The 16,197-nt window shown below is 36.2% G+C and overlaps 1 protein-coding gene across 4 annotated transcripts; it reads right to left on the bottom strand.

The window, feature by feature from the left end:
* Positions 1–1,852: 1,852 nt before the first annotated feature.
* LOC121725780 (SPARC) lies at positions 1,853–12,339 on the bottom strand. Of its 4 annotated transcripts, none has more exons than XM_042112895.1 (8): positions 12,237–12,339; positions 6,516–6,586; positions 6,150–6,323; positions 5,933–6,017; positions 5,537–5,652; positions 4,884–5,233; positions 2,901–3,048; positions 1,853–2,001 (listed from the first exon to the last, which is right to left on the bottom strand). In XM_042112895.1, exons 2-8 carry the CDS (start codon positions 6,573–6,575, stop codon positions 1,954–1,956), a joined length of 981 nt encoding a protein of 326 aa, XP_041968829.1. In that variant the 5' UTR covers positions 6,576–6,586; positions 12,237–12,339; the 3' UTR covers positions 1,853–1,953. The 4 variants fall into 4 exon arrangements, with proteins under 4 accessions (XP_041968829.1, XP_041968828.1, XP_041968830.1 ...); XM_042112894.1 differs by having other exon boundaries at positions 6,516–6,598; positions 12,238–12,312; XM_042112896.1 differs by having other exon boundaries at positions 6,516–6,601; positions 12,238–12,282.
* Between the last annotated feature and the right edge of the window lie 3,858 nt (positions 12,340–16,197).

Here is a 16,197-nt window from a genome sequence, read left to right as displayed (position 1 = left end):
TAATAGCTAGAGATTTGAAATGTTCATAGATTATGTATATCTGTTGCCGCTATATCAACAAATATTAAAACAAAATAAAATGAATATGGGGGACTCCCATACAATAAACATGATTTTTTTGGTCTTTTTTGCTCTATATCAATAATGGCAACAGCTGGTAGGTACTTGAATTTTTCTCAAAGTCTATTATCTTATCTGATCTATAAGTAAGTACACTAATATCTATCTATACTAATATTATAATTGGGAAGAGTTTGTTTGTTTGTTTGTTTGTTTGAACGCGCTAATCTCAGGAACTACTGGTTCGATTAGAAAAATTATTTCAGTGTTAGATAGCCCATTTGTTGAGAAAGGCTAGATGCTATATTTTATCACGTTAAGACTAACAGGAGCGAAGAAATAGAGGAAAGTGTGGAAAAAACGGGGGAAATTATTTGAAAGGGGTTATTTGAACGTGCTAATCTAAGGAACTACTGGGCCGATTTGAAAAATTCTTTCAGTGTTGATAAGTACTGAAATTACTCGATAAACGGGCTGTTTAATAGCCCATTTATCGAGGATGAATACAGAAACACAATTTTGGCCTAATTTTGCTCTATAATGGTAAGGAAATCTTCGTGCGCGAGTCTGACTCGCACTTGGCCGATTATTTATATTGTACTAACTCATGAGTCATTTTTTCCTTTAGTATATTATTCTTATTCTTATATTGTATCTACGTATACTGTTCTTACAAATACAACCATAGTACTACCATCCTACTAATAGTACAATGCAATCTTTATTTTACTTTGCAACTGATTTTATTCATAATAACGACAATGGGACGTCAAAGGTTATGGTGTTAAATGTTATTAAAAGCTGATTACGTATAGGCTATACCATAAAGTCAATATACCTAGCGGAATAGAGAAACAAAGAGAGATGTCACTATCAGTAACACTGCGTGGTAAAAAGAGACGCGCGATACCTGACAGTAGCACTCTTTTTTTGCCGTCCAGTCGGCACGTGCCGCACGTTGACAATTTAATCTCATATAATTCATGTTCAATCATGTTTATGTTAGTGTATACGTACACATCTTTTTCACACAGATGAAAACCAATTGCGGTTTCGTTTGACAGCTCGAGATTGTTGCTCTATTCCGCTAGGTATATTAACTTTATGGGCTATACCTACTGCGGTTATTGCATGGTGCCTAAATTGAAGGATAATATTTTGTTTCTGTTGGGTATAACTTGACACCGAATACAGATATTAGGTTCTCTCGTATTGCCCTTTAAGGTTTTGAGGGTTCCGTACTACAAGGCGATTCTTACATCCCCACAAGAGTTCAGTATTTTATGTTGACAGGGTACAGGAGTTCAGGACTGTGAATACCTCTGTCAATTTCATATCATTGACCTCTGTCCTCAGAGGTTTAAGCAGCTCGAATAGGATTTATAACAGGACATAATATTGCCTCGACACCATCTCGACACGGACTGATGATGCACCAACTACAATTTGTACGCATTGGTTACAACTTACAAGTTACAGCAAAAAAATTAAAACACCGTTTTAAAATATATTATTTATTTATCTAGATTCTAGTACATACTTAGGGTACGTTATTTGGTATCTATAATCATTAATCACAGACAAATGGCAACTAGGGATGTCTGTTGACCGTTTCGAGATTGAAATCTTAGTACGTCGATAAATATCTAAAATATGGCAGTGATATTATTTCAAAATACCTCGTATGCTGAACTTCATCTTAAAACAATTAAAGGTTTATAATGTAAACTAAAACAATAATTTGATCACCATAAGTAAGTACCCAAATTATTTAATTAATCAGAATGAATTAAGATAAATGTTTATTAATTAATGTAGTCTGGCCTGTACAGTTAATATTAAGTACCTAACTTAAAACATGTATAAAATTATAACTAAGTAAATATTTATCATCTACGCGGTGTCTTCAGCAAGCTGGTCACAACGGTCCTCCATTTCATACTGAAAAAAAAAAGTTTTTTTTTAAATAATACTTGTAACCTACTCGGCTGACAGTCCACTTGCACCCAGTTGACATGATATAGATAATTTAATATTTATACATTATTTAATATTAAACTCAGGGTTTACTTAATCCAGACGGCGCAAGTGGGATTTAGTAGGTAAAGGGTTATGAACCTAAAAGCATAATTATTATGTTGGTCTAGCTCAGGAAGGTAAAGACTTCCACTACAATTACATACAATTTCGAGTAATATGTAACATTAACAACCTCCTCCTTTTTGGAAGTCGGTTAAAAAGATAAGCATTTTATGTGGATCCACAAACTATATTTAAGGTTGGGTTGCACCAGAGGCGTGGTTAAAGTTAAAGTTATGGTCAAAGTTATGATTATAGTTAAGGCTAATTTAATGTTAACCTTAACTTTGACCACAGAATTTGACAGAAGACGTTGCTGGTCCGACAAGGCTTTTTAGAACGTGGACGGGGGTGCTGCTGGTAAAGGAGAACTGTCAAAAATGGCGTTTTTGTATGATGACAGCGTTAGTTCCTTTTTTCGCCACGTGCATTTAAAGCCTTGTCGAGCTCTATGGTTATGGTTAAATATGGCGTCTTGATGGCGTCCATTTTTTAACTTAACCAAAAATTTGACATTTTGCATTGTAGTTAAGGTTATAGTTACAGTTAAGTATAAGTAGTTAAAGTAAGTTAGTGCAACCCACCCTAAGTAATTCGTCACGCGTAGTCGGTAATCTCTCCCTGCGCCATGTCACGCTTATTTAGGACCCGGGCCGTAGGCCGAGTGTATTTTCTATGTTTGGTATCATAATACCACTTAGGTTTGGACATCACATACAATATGACACATACGCACTAAAAAAAAAAATTAGAACATTCACCTCGTCAAGTTGCAAGCACTTGCCCCACTCGGCGAGGGAGATGCGGTGGTCGTTGTCCTCGTCGCACAGGTCGAGGAACGGCGCGATGCAGTGCTCCAGGGACATCAGCGGCGCGCGGATCGGGAACAACTCGTGACGGGATACGAATCTGGTTGATGTTAGAAGTTTGATTAAAATCAATGCAAGTCAGCGACAGAAATGGGAACTGAAGCACCAGTATACAGGGTGTTACAAAACGAAGTGATAATAGATAATAAGATAAGGTGTGTAATGTGTATGAGTTCCGACTCCCGTGTATAGAGTTCACTGTAAAAATAGCAGCGCTGAAAGAGCAATTTTTTTTTCACTTTTGTATGGAAGCTCATGACGCTGGGGCGCTTGCAGCCCATACAAATCACAGTGAACTCTCTACAAGGAACGCATACACACCCTAAAGAATTATCACTTAGTTTTGTTCACGGAATATATAACACTACAGGAAAGGGCATATGGGCGTGGCCCGCGTGCCATAGTTATGTCCAGCTGGACATAACTTAACCATAGTAAAAGGAGGGGAAGTAGGGTAACTCCGGCCCAATCCGCGATATAATTACCTACTGTCTTAGGGTTGTCAATTTTAGGCAGCGGCGCGGCAGGGTGGTGTGGGACCGCGTCCGCGCTTCGTTCGCGCAACCGCATGAACAGCGGAAACGTCGCGGTCTCCCGACTTTTAATAAAAAGTAACTCTTTATTGTGCATATTTGCATGCATATTTCGGCACTTTGATCGTGCATAATAATCCGATGTCTAAATAAAATTATAAAAATACCCTATAAAACAACATTAAAAACTAACTCCTATTTCACTTTATACTATAAACAAATCTGTTGTTAAGATTCGAACTTTGCTTTATGTGTATTGTGATTTACAATTAGTCAATTACTTATTTTTAATTACGATTTAAAATAAGTGATTGACTGTAAGTAGTTAGTTAATATACTACAATACGGAGAAATCGGCATTACTAAACGTAAAAAAAATCTGTTGACTGATCAAAAGTACCTAAACCATTATCTTATTTATACTATGTTCTAGTGGGAAAGTAGATCTACCTACCTACCTACTTCCTTTGAGTGATAGAAAACTAATACAATAAAAAAGAAGTAAGTGGGTATCTGATCATCAAGACGTAGAAATTATATTATGCTAGAATAAGTGAGTAGTACTGACCTTTCCTGTTCAACAGGTAATTTAAAAAAAGACAATTCTGGAATTGTTGCATTACTATTAAAACACCCAAATACACTGCAATATTGATCTATTACTCCTGCGATTATGATCGGACATTTTTGATTCGTTTAGCCGCGGTGCGAGCGTGCAGCGTAAAGTGTTAGCCCCGACTGGTACTGCCGAAATACTGTCCGAGATTTTGTTGTGTGCCGTGTGGCAACGCATTGATACTACGGCGAATATAACTTACTTCCCCTCCTTTTACTATGACTTAACTCGCACGCAAAAGGAAATTCGTGAGTACGGATTTAAACCTTACGTTAGTTGACGTAAGGTGTAAAATTGCGTACAACTTCAAGTCTTATCATATTTAGCTGTCAAGCGCCATCTAGCGTTGAATAACTGAACTCGGTAGTCAGAGCCGGTATTGCTAAATTTAAATTCTTCTTTATTTCAAAAGAGTTAGGATTGTTTTTACGACATTGGATTTAAAAAAGAAATCTCTTTGTGATTGGTTATTTCTTTTGTGTGCGTAAAATGTTACTGTGTGAGTTTAGCGACAGCAGTTTCAATGAAACTTACTTACTATGGCCCTTCCCACTCCGTATACAAATAATGAAAGACTAAAGTCCTCTAAGGTAATACAACAGATCAGCATCATCGACATCAGCAAAAGATTTGTTCAACTTTCAAGTTGCATTAGGACCATGAGTCGTGACAGGTCTATTACCTAATACCTATTTTGGTTATCATTGAGTTGTTTATAAATACTACCTGTCGTTGTCATGCGTGTCGAGGTCGCACCACTTCCAGATGGCGGCGTTGGTCCAGCGGCGCGTGAGGTTGGTCTCGGCCTCGCGCTCCATGCGCAGGTAGTGCGGGGTGAGCTCGCTGCGCTCGGCCATGTCGCGCATCACGTTGAACAGCCAGTCGCGCATGCGCCGCGGGAAGTCCGACATCTCGCTCTCTGTGCACTCGGGCATCTCCCGGCACTCGCCGTAGTACTCGATCTGCACGTGGTGGTACTGCGGCCCGCGGCACTGGTCGGAGCCGTCGAGGCAGAGGCACCGCTGCCGGTACACTTCGCAGTCCGACGACCACGTCTCGTTGTCGTGGGTGCACACCTGAAATAGTAACATGCTATTTATCTAGGCCTATAAAGCCACTTAAGCCTATTGGCCACATTTCGAGCTTTTCTTATTAAGCGTAGACTAGCATAGTAGGATGTATACCTACTATCAGGGAATTCATTTGTAAGCAGATATCGTACGTATTTTGTTTGGTCGGAATATGTCAAGACATTAAACTCATGCTAACCAAAACCTGTGTTTCATGATGGTGCAAATTTAAACTACTATGTCTGTTTTACCTATTGTATTATATATAGTAAAAGCAGTTTATCTAAATAAGTATATGCTCCAACTAACCCTCCTCCTGGCGTCGGTCTCGTAGGGGCACTCCTTGATGCAGTTGCAGGCGGCGTCGCCCAGCTCGTTGATCTCGCACACGCGCCCGGCGCTGCAGTGCACCTTCAGGCAGGGGTCTGTAGAACAAGGCAGAGTAGTTTTTTTGTGAACTTTCTTGGATGCATAACATACTTCCAGCTGATAACTTCATGCAAAGATGCATTGCTCATTTTAAGATGGTTCAAAACCATTGAACTCGCGATACTGTTTGGGAAACAGCTCGTACAGCCTTCTGTGTAGTGTGTTTCCTTCTGTCATCTCTTTCACTACTTTCAGAGGTACTACATTTTATTCTTCAGACTTCTTATATTTTTAAGGCAACAGCGTTCAGATAAACATAAACGTAGCGTTAGGTACCGTCCAAGTTGATTTCATTGGTCTCCTCCTCATTTGAGTCGTGGTCCTCATTCATGAGCTCGTGAACTCGAGCCTTCTCCGACTCCTGTAAAATTAAGAAGCCATTTATGTATTTGTAAGAATTGGAATTTATTTACTCGGGCTTACGAAGTTGAAAATTTCTTGTATCTGGAATTATATGCAATCACTATTGAGAAAACACTAGACAAGAATATACCTGGAATCTCTGCTCATCGAGTCGCTCAGCCATGCCTCTCTCCAGATGTTCAGCATCAGTGTCCTGGTGCGGCTCGAAGGACTGGCGGGGGGAGACGGTAGGGAATAGCCTAGCGGCCGCCAACATGGCTGGTTCTGTTGTTGTGGTTGTCCGGAGGCGCTTGTGCTTGCGACGCTACACATGAAGAAAAATGTATGAGGTGACTATAACTGATAGCATAAAACAGTATTTTACAGTACCACTTAGCTCACTTTTTAAGCATACATGGTTGAGCTACGGACAAAGATATAATTACCAAGAGGTAAATCTAACCAACCAACCAAAAGTTGCTAATATAAAATTGTTGTAAACTAGAAAGTAACTTACAACGGCTTCTGAAGAGGTGATCGCGGCGACCAAAACTGCCAACACAAGAAGGCGTCTCATGATGACTGCCTTCAGTCAGCCTTCTGCAATAAAAAGAGCATTTGTCTTGTATCCAGAAGTTCAAAAGATTGGGCTGTAGTTCAAGCCTGAATTTATGGATTTCTTTATGAAAAGTTAATGCTCATTACGACTAGTGCGAAAAGGATATGTTTTAATTAATCGTCCTATCTTAGCGTGTAATTATTCTGTGGCTCGCATTCAGTTCTTGAACTCTGCGGGTCTTTGCCCGGGCGCAGATAGCATGTGCCGCTTTACAGTAGAAACTTCCTGGGGCTTATCGGAATATACTGGGTGGAAATAATTATTGTAAAAAATAATAATTGTAATCATGATGGGCATAATTTCAAAGAAATTAAGAGTTAGGTCAAAATATTTTTTTTTCTAGACCGGAGTTTTGTGAACCTCGTAAGGTCGTATTTAGATATCAAATACTACGATAGGCAGGCTACAAGTCGTCTTGTTTACCTATAGCAAAAAGCGTTGACTTAATTCTAAGAATCGCTTTGTAATTTAAGCTTACAACGGTTGGTTCACAAAGGGCAAGTCGGAATTTAATAAACGGCACGTTCCAACGCACGTGTAGGTCTGACCGGATGGCGGATATACATCAAGATCAGTGTACTCGTATATTGGTCAAGCCTAGAAAAATATTATTATAATATTTAGAGCTAAAATGTAATACCCATTACCATAAGTTGGGATTTCTCGAAACAGCTTTTACTAACTACTTACTAAAATTTAAACGACTGGATTGGATAACGCAGATTCATTATAGCCTTAAAGATATCATATCAAGCTTTTACTTTCATTAGGCAGTAAGCACAGAAGTGTATACTGCGGGAAAGTGATCTGATGAAGGGAAAGAAGAGAATCTCAGAGACCAAGGCAGCTGGCTCATTGATGCCATATCACTTAACAGTGTGAACATTAGTATGATCAGGCTAGCAGACTCCTATTGTTATTGGATGCAAATGCATCAAAGGCTCTGCCTCGACCGGCTCGAACTGTGAGTTGTGACGTACCTAATGGTCGGCCTCTAGGGCAAATCTGAATTCTGATTGATCTAATGCCGACGTTATATTTCGTCCAATTCATCCTGACACTTAGAATGAGAAATAGATTAATTTGCGCAGGCCAGTGGCAAATTGCATCCGATAGAAGATTGTATGATGAGACAACCTATAAGCGCCTATGATATTTAAGCTGGAAGATGTGGATCAAAAAATTCTAATATCAATTTACCAATCCAGATTGTGATATGTTTTAAATTCATAGTCATATTGAAATTATTTTAAATACTACAATCAAGTATTTTTGTGACAAAGGTTATCTAATAGGCCTCGGCGATAGGCATGCCCGCGACCTAATTCCCTAGATTCGTTCCTTGCTCCAATCCTTGTAATTGTCAGAACCGAGGCGATGGTCGCCACAGTCCATTCGTCTCTATTGACCCAAATTCCTGTCATGTTACCTCGCGGTTTAATTTGCTTAAGTGATTGGACCACATATCGGTAATAGAAATGATTTCAGATGCGTTTAACGATGAGAGAGTTTAAATTTCAAAGTGATAACTGCCGATAAATATACAGAGCCGTCCAACAAGTTTAGATTCCTTTAGATTTTAAAGCTGTAATCATAGATCTCAGATCATAGTAAAATACGGATGAACGCCCATATAGTAGAGATGGGGAGGGTGCTATTTTTATAGTCGCTCGAGCGTCATGGAGACCTAGTAGGTTTTGTACATTAGGTAAAGATGATAAAAAAATAATAAGAGCGTTTATTTTAGTGGTGGGTTCAGAAACTGCAGCCATTTTAAAGTTTTGAAAAAGAAAATATATTCAGAAAATTGCTTATTTAGGTAAATTTTAAATATATTTTAGGGAACAAGGACTAAGTAAATCATGTTTAGAGCAAAATAAAATATCTGCGAAGCTTAGTTAAATCTTAATCTGACAGATCCGACGACATTTCAATATAAAAAAATAAAAAATAAAATTACCTACAACGTGAGAAATCTGATTTCTATACCATGATAACTAGACACATGTCGGAAGCCTATGCAACTTAATCTGACACGTTCGAGCTACTCCCGAAATCCCCTCTTCCCCTCCCCAACTATTATAATTTAGCATAGCTTTGTCACTTTCTAAAAACGTCTGTTCTTAGTTCTTACAAAAACAGATTTTAAGATTTTTTTTAGTAGCCAGCATAGAAACAAACTGTGATAGAGTTTGCGATGACTAAATTTAACTCGTGGTGAATATTTTTGTCCACAGTAGGTATATCGACCGATAACCTGCGCCCCCGTCATCTGCGTCGCACTCGATATAATATCTATCTTTACGACTTCTCCAAAATTAACATTATACACTAACCATATTATTATGTTCACTATCATTAGTAATTCAATACAATCAAAATTTATATTTTTTATTCTGTCTGTTAATAATCTTAGCAATTAAGTTACTATTAACATAGCTGAGAAAATTGTCGACCTATTCGATCACAAAATATATCAAGTTTTACAGTTCTCGTCTGTGATAGCTCATAGCGCGTTGTTATAATATTGAGCCAGATTACAGATACATTGGACTGAATATTTTTAATTACAGCTGCTGGATGCTGAACATGACGTGTACATTACCGTACATTTTTCCGAAATGTGTACTTACAATGTAATATATGATAAGTAACATGTACATTTTTGATCTGTCGGCTGGATTTAATGCCACTAGCTCCAGCTACTGTACCTACCAATGTAAATCACCACTTATGTGGAAACAGTATTTAAATAAAACGTGACACAATATTTTTTCCTATCGTGAATTGCGAGAGGTCGCGCTATCGGCGGACATGATAACCGCTTCCGACGGGGTCGCGAATCACCACCGCGCACGGGATAAGCAACACTGACCCATATTGAATTATTTCAATAAAAATAATTTATAAAGCGTTGAATTAAACTCAAATATTATCATTTACGAATAAATAGAAGGCATAACAAACAATAATCGGCCAAGTGCGAGTCGGACTCGCGCACGAAGGGTTCCGTACGTAAGTAGAGCAAAAATAGGCCAAAAATAGTGTTTTTTGTATGGGAATTTTTATTTTATTTTAATATTATTATTGATTTTTGAAGTAGGTACCTACACATATTAAGGCCTTTGTGAAAATTTGAAGTGCAAAAAAATCACGTTTGTTGTATGGTAGCCCCACTTAAATATTTATTTTATTTTGTTTTAGTATTTGTTGTTATAGCGCGGCGGCAACAGTAATACACATTCTGTGACAATTTCAAAAGTCTAGCTATAGCGGTTCTGGAGATACAGCTTGGAGACAAATAGACGGACAGACATCTCAGTAACAGGGTCCCATTTTTACTCTTTGGGTACGGAAATAATAAAGCAATAAAAACAAAGCTTTTAAACCTCGAGAAATGAGTTAAAACTTAAAAGTGTACCGCAAGGGCCTTTACTAGAACACATTTCATACTTTTCTATCAACAATATTCTGATCATTTTATCTACAAACTAAATATAATATGTACTTATCATGATTAAGATATTATTAAGCTAATAAACAAAACACGGTACATATTTTAAATTTTATTAAAGCTATTTAGAGATTACTTTGGTTTGGTAGGTACGATATTATAGGTACCAATTATTATTATTACTATCCCTATTTAGTATTTATTCATTTATTCAAAATTTTAGTTGAGCAAGAATTTTAGCGCGAGAACTGTACATTTTTCCTGAATGAATTCTATTTCTATCCTATGTCCTTTCTCAGGACTCAAAGTATCTTCATACAATATTGTGAAGTAGGTATCAAATAATTCAAATATGAATTTAAGCTCTAGCTATAAGCAGTTTCTAGGTTCAAACGTGTACCTTCACTACTAATATATAAAATTCTCGTGTCACAGTTTTCGTCGCCATACTCCTCCGAAACGGCTTAACCGATTTTGATGAAATTTGTGAGCATATTGAGTAGGTCTGAGAATCGGCCAACATCTATTTTTCATACCAAAAATTATTTATATGGCAAAACAACGTTTGCCGGGACTAGTAGGTAATTATATATTTTGAGCTCTGCATCTGGGGTTATTGCAACCGTTTCCCCTGGCCTACATCCGCCAGTTTTACGACAGTTTACTGTTCAATAAACAGCATGTGAACGCATTCTACAAAGCTCCAGTTGCTACATAGCCTATGTTGTGAATTCATAATATTATTGCCAATCGAAATGGTCCAACATATTTTTACTGGTGATGTAGATGAATGTAGAATTCTGATGGTAAAAAAAATATCAAAATCGGTCCTGTAGCTTTTGCGTAATGCGGAAACAAACGTACAAAAAATTTCGAAAATCGGTTCACAAACGGCGGAGTAATCGTTTAACATACAAAAAAAAAAAATCCACAGCCGAACATAATATAACCTCCTCGTTTTTTGGAAGTCGGTTAAAAATTAAAACATTCCTACTTTATTTTAGGTAAGTATAAGTAAGTAGGTATAGAAGTATAAATTTGATATTCCTATTGACATAGAAATAATTAAAAAGATATTTACATGTACATAGTAGCAAATCTCTACCTCATTACTATAGTCTAATGTTATTTATTCCTTTAAGTATAAAGTACCTACCTACACAGTAGCTCGTGGAAAAGTTAATATTCGTCAGCGAAAACTAACACCGAACCCCCATATCTGCATCGTTTACAATTAATTCACCTTTGAAAGAACCTTATCCCAATGACTTAAGAGGATACCACAGCAGCTAGAGAAATGAAAAAAAAGTACGTGTAATATCTATAGCTGTCTCCCTTACCTCAAGCCTATACCGCAGAACGCGATAGAGACAACTGCAGAAAATCCAGAAAATCAACGATTCGTTGTCCCCTGATTCCTTCTCCAAAACTTAACTGATTTAAGTACTTTTTTCATTAAAGATTAAAAAAAGGCTTGAGCTGTGTTCCTATGTTTTGATTTTTTTGTATAATCTATCCAAATCTGTTTTCTGGACGTTTGAACACAGTGGAAAATCTGGCCATTTTTTTGGGTTTTTGAACGTTCATATCTTATTTAATAATTAAATTATGAAAAAAAGGAAAACATAGGGACATTGTATTAGTGGCCATAGATATTCAGGAAAAAAATTATAACTCTACTAGCATTATCCAGGGAGGAAACAGGGGACAGCGTTTGTATGGGAAAAATGGCGGTGTGGAATCCTCTTAATAATCACTTTTAGAAACTCAGCGATAAAATAAGTTTTAAAAGACTTGTGCCCTGTTGCATAAACACAGCCAGGCTAAACTCGTTTCAGAACCACATAATATACAGGAACAGTATAGCTGTAGTATAATACCTTTATGGATCTTCTAACTAAAATAGATTTTGGGCAAATCATTATGTGGAATAATATTATTTTAATAAATGTACTTACCTAAATAATTATTATTTATATGCATGAAAAGCTGAAGCTTACACAGCACTGTAACATTTTATGGTAAAAAAATAAAAATGTTCTTCGTTCATCGAGTTACCCAATATTCTAATTTAAATTACCAATTTTATTATTTTTTTTACGAAAATAAGATACTTTTTTATAGATCAAAAAAGTACTGTCTACAAAAATATTTTTAAGAGCTTACCGTATTCTTTCTCTGTATGTACGCAATGGTCGAGCACACGCCGCCGACTGCTCCAGGGGCTGCGCCAGCGCATTTTACGTAGCACTATGGTCGTATAAATTTCAACCATGCGATCGAGGCACAATTGAATTGCAATTTCAACACTGTAATTATAATTTTGTTCAGGTCACAGAATAACTAAAATTTTATTACTATGGAACTTCATGGCTTTTAAAATATTTTGAAAGTTGATTGTAAGTATGGCTTTTATAACCATTTTTCTTTCAATTCAAAGTGATAATTTAAATCTTTCGATACTGCACAAGGTTTTATCAGTTTGCTGACTGTATAAACTAAAAAGCATCATTCATCAACAAAGTATAATCATACATAATGCTTTAGGCAATATCGCGATTGGATATCCGATTCCAAGAATTTATTCATTCGACCCTGAAGAATACGACGAGACTAAGGTGGCGCCAAGGACATAAAATAAAACTGGATTATGTTTGTTACTAGGACATTGTTATTTTTTCTAGATGCAAGTAAGTTTGTATATAAAATATACTCTAATAAGTTTTATTAAGTAAATCAACTTACAATATATTTTTTTTAAGTTTACGAAAATGGCAATTTCCACATCTATATAAATTCTATCTTTGTTAACCATAAAATAATTATTGCTTTAAACTAAGGGTTAAAGCAATAATTGTTTAAGGTTAAGTTGCACCACAGGCGTGGTTAAAGTTAAAGTTATGGTTAACTTTGACCGGAGAAATTGACAGATGACAGCTGGTCCAATATGGTTATAATTGAACGTGGGCGGGGGCGCGTTTGGTAAAGGAGAACTGTCATAAATGGCGTTTTTTGTATGATGACAGCGTTAGTTCCTTTTTTCGCCACGCGCATTTAAAACCTTGTCGAGCTCTATGGTAATGGTTAAATATGGCGTCTTGACGGCGTTCATTTTTAACTTTAACCAAAGATTTGACATTTTGCATTGTAGTTAATGTTAAAGTTGTTGGTGCAACCCAACCTTAAGGGTAAAAAGGAATTATATAATATAAAGGCAGATCAGAAATAAAACACTCATTTGTTACAAAAAGTACATCTCTATTACAGAGGGCGGTGGCGGGTAGCGGCGCCACTCGTTGCACTCAGCGCTGCTCCATACAACTTTACACACCGCAATATACACCGATCTGTACATTCACATCACATACGGTTCTTATAGGGGAAACCACCACTGACAGGACCTGTATCATATTCTGTATCATGTATGAACACGATACAGAATATGATACAGGTCCTGTCAGTGGTGGTCACTCACATACAAACTCCGCGGCGTAAAATAGCCCAAGGACCACATCCGGTATTTTATTAATAAAAATATTTTCTTCACATTCACGCTTTTCCTTTTGGTCGTCATTATTTTTCAAGTGGCTTTACCAATGAATTAGACAAAGACGGCAACGAACGAGAAGTAAATATTTTTATTAAAAATAAGACCTTTGTACAGAACTAAGCACAATGTGACATCAGAAAAAGTACTCATCGTTATACATATATCAGAAAGCATGGACTAAAAGAGGATACATTTAGTTTGGATAAGCTTCAAAGACATTTAAACTTACTGTCAAGTAAAAAAATATCCAAACACAAAATGTGTCCCCGTTTAATCTTCCATACAAACTTACAGGATGTAAAGTTAGCTCAAACATGGTTTGATGTCTACAGAGCAGCTCGATTCATTAATCAGAAATAATACATGTCATGTAACAATGGGTAAAACCTTTCAATTATTTAAATCCTGTCGAAGACGCGCTTTCAGAATTGCCAGTGGAGAATTACCTTGTTTTGGATGGCTTCACAGTTCACACTGATGTTAGTTCGGGTTATTGCTGACCGTTTATAAAATATAATTTCTTCTCTTTTGCAAATACAAGGTATGAAAGAGGTAACATGATATTTAATTCACAATAAAATAACCCAGACTGGCACAAGACCACTGGATCTAAAATAGGGCAAATCTTCTCGTTAGAATAATCAACAAATAAATGCCAAAAGTTTCCTCGAATTTCGTATAAGTTATGAAATCCAAGTTGATTTATCACTTGAAGAGAACAGTTATTGTAACAGTTGAAAATTATTACAGGCAAAATATTTCATATTAAATAGTCTGACATATTATATGGTGATAAAAATACTTATAATATGGCAAGACGAAGCTATGTTTAAGTTATATATATTTAAAGGCCATTTGTCATTAACAGATAAATTAGTAACTTAGATAATAAATAGATTAAATCATATAATATACAGCTGTAATAAGAAGTAAGTGCAAGATTATTATTATGATTGAAAATTAAAATTATAAATAGAAAAAAGTTGTTGTCGATTTTTGCGCGTCTTTAACAGGATACAAATCATTATATTTACAATAAATAAGTACATGACATTGGAATTGAGAGCTCTCGCTCACATTGTCATATTGGTATAACACCCGCTTTGTATTGTCCAGGGATTCATAGTTCCAACAGTACATTTTATAAAAAAAAAACTAAACACATATCATGATCTAAGGATTATTTGGAGGTGCCAATGCAATATCACAATGTGGTACAACCTTAAAACTGACGTTACACTATTATTAATTTAAATCACAAAAACAGAATACATAGGAAAACTATAATTTAACTCGCTCTCGAATTACATAGAAAAACGTCTTATACAGCTACGATTGAGACGCCCGTGCGTAGAGTTAGGGAGAATACATGGAATATATCGAAAACATATACAGGATTATTAGGCCTCGGGGCAAAACATAAAAAATATTGTAGAGGCAAAATTATAAACTAAAAGTAGTTCCTGTTTTTAGAATCAGTCGTGTAAGACCCACTTGCTAAAATGATCATACTATCTCAACAAGTCTGGAAGCTGGATAAAAAAAACATTAGAACGATATACTTGTCTCTTTCAGCCGCGTGCATTTTAACGCTTATTTCCTCAGGCCGGCATAAAAACCGAGATAGCAATATTTTCGTGCGCAAATAAGTATCTATAGTTTGTGCGTTTTAAGATGATATGGGTGACACTTCTCATATTCCTTGCTACGGGTTTTTTTTTAAAGAAAACAAAAAAAATCAAAATGTAAAAAATTATAATCCATCTACAAAAACAAATGTTTCCTATAATTGTAAATGAATTAAAATGAAAAGTTGCCAAATGCTAACTTATTAATATAAAATAATAAATATAAAAAAATTTTAACTGTGAAAATTATTGTTACGAAAATATTTGAAAAATGTCAGATGCATGAAATGGAACTTATGCCAATAGAGATTGACACTGTTGAATCGAAATCAAATCGATAAAAAGGGCGGCCATTTTAAATCGCCGGCGCCACTCTGAAACGTCTCAGGTACGAAATCGATAATTTCGATTGCAATTCTTTTACGAAGTGATTCGATATTTTTAAATTATCGATTAATTTTCTTAGGTAACTTCTCTACTATTGTCAATTATAATGTGTCACCCATATCATCTTAAAACGCACAAACTATAGCGACCGAGCTTAAGCCCCAATTTTACCAACGAATGTTAAAGTTAACGCTCGAATTAGTATCACGTTACCTCTTTCATATTTTTTCTTATGAATGAAAGAGAAGACATGACATTTTAACAAGCTGTTAACACTAACATACGTTGGTGAAATTGGAGCTAAACATATTTAATCCACGATTAAGAGGCGCTGTGTGTCAAAAATACCGCACGAGGGACCTCTAACTACGCACCGGCAACCAATAGAAGTGCTCAAGTAGTCTAGTAAATGCTTAACAATTATAAATTATTGCATTGGGAACGACTCTAGTCAGCCGAGGTCGGGTACCAAACGAACCTACTATCGAAATGACGTCGCTAGATGGGGTTCACGTCGCTATGTACACGAATGACGAATATATTTCGCTTTATAACCTTCTA

This window comes from Aricia agestis, chromosome 3 (genome assembly GCF_905147365.1).
Source record: "Aricia agestis chromosome 3, ilAriAges1.1, whole genome shotgun sequence".
Classification (NCBI taxonomy): domain Eukaryota; kingdom Metazoa; phylum Arthropoda; class Insecta; order Lepidoptera; family Lycaenidae; genus Aricia; species Aricia agestis.
The sequence above is the reverse complement of the archived record's forward strand: the minus strand, read 5'-3'. Positions and strand labels throughout refer to the sequence as shown.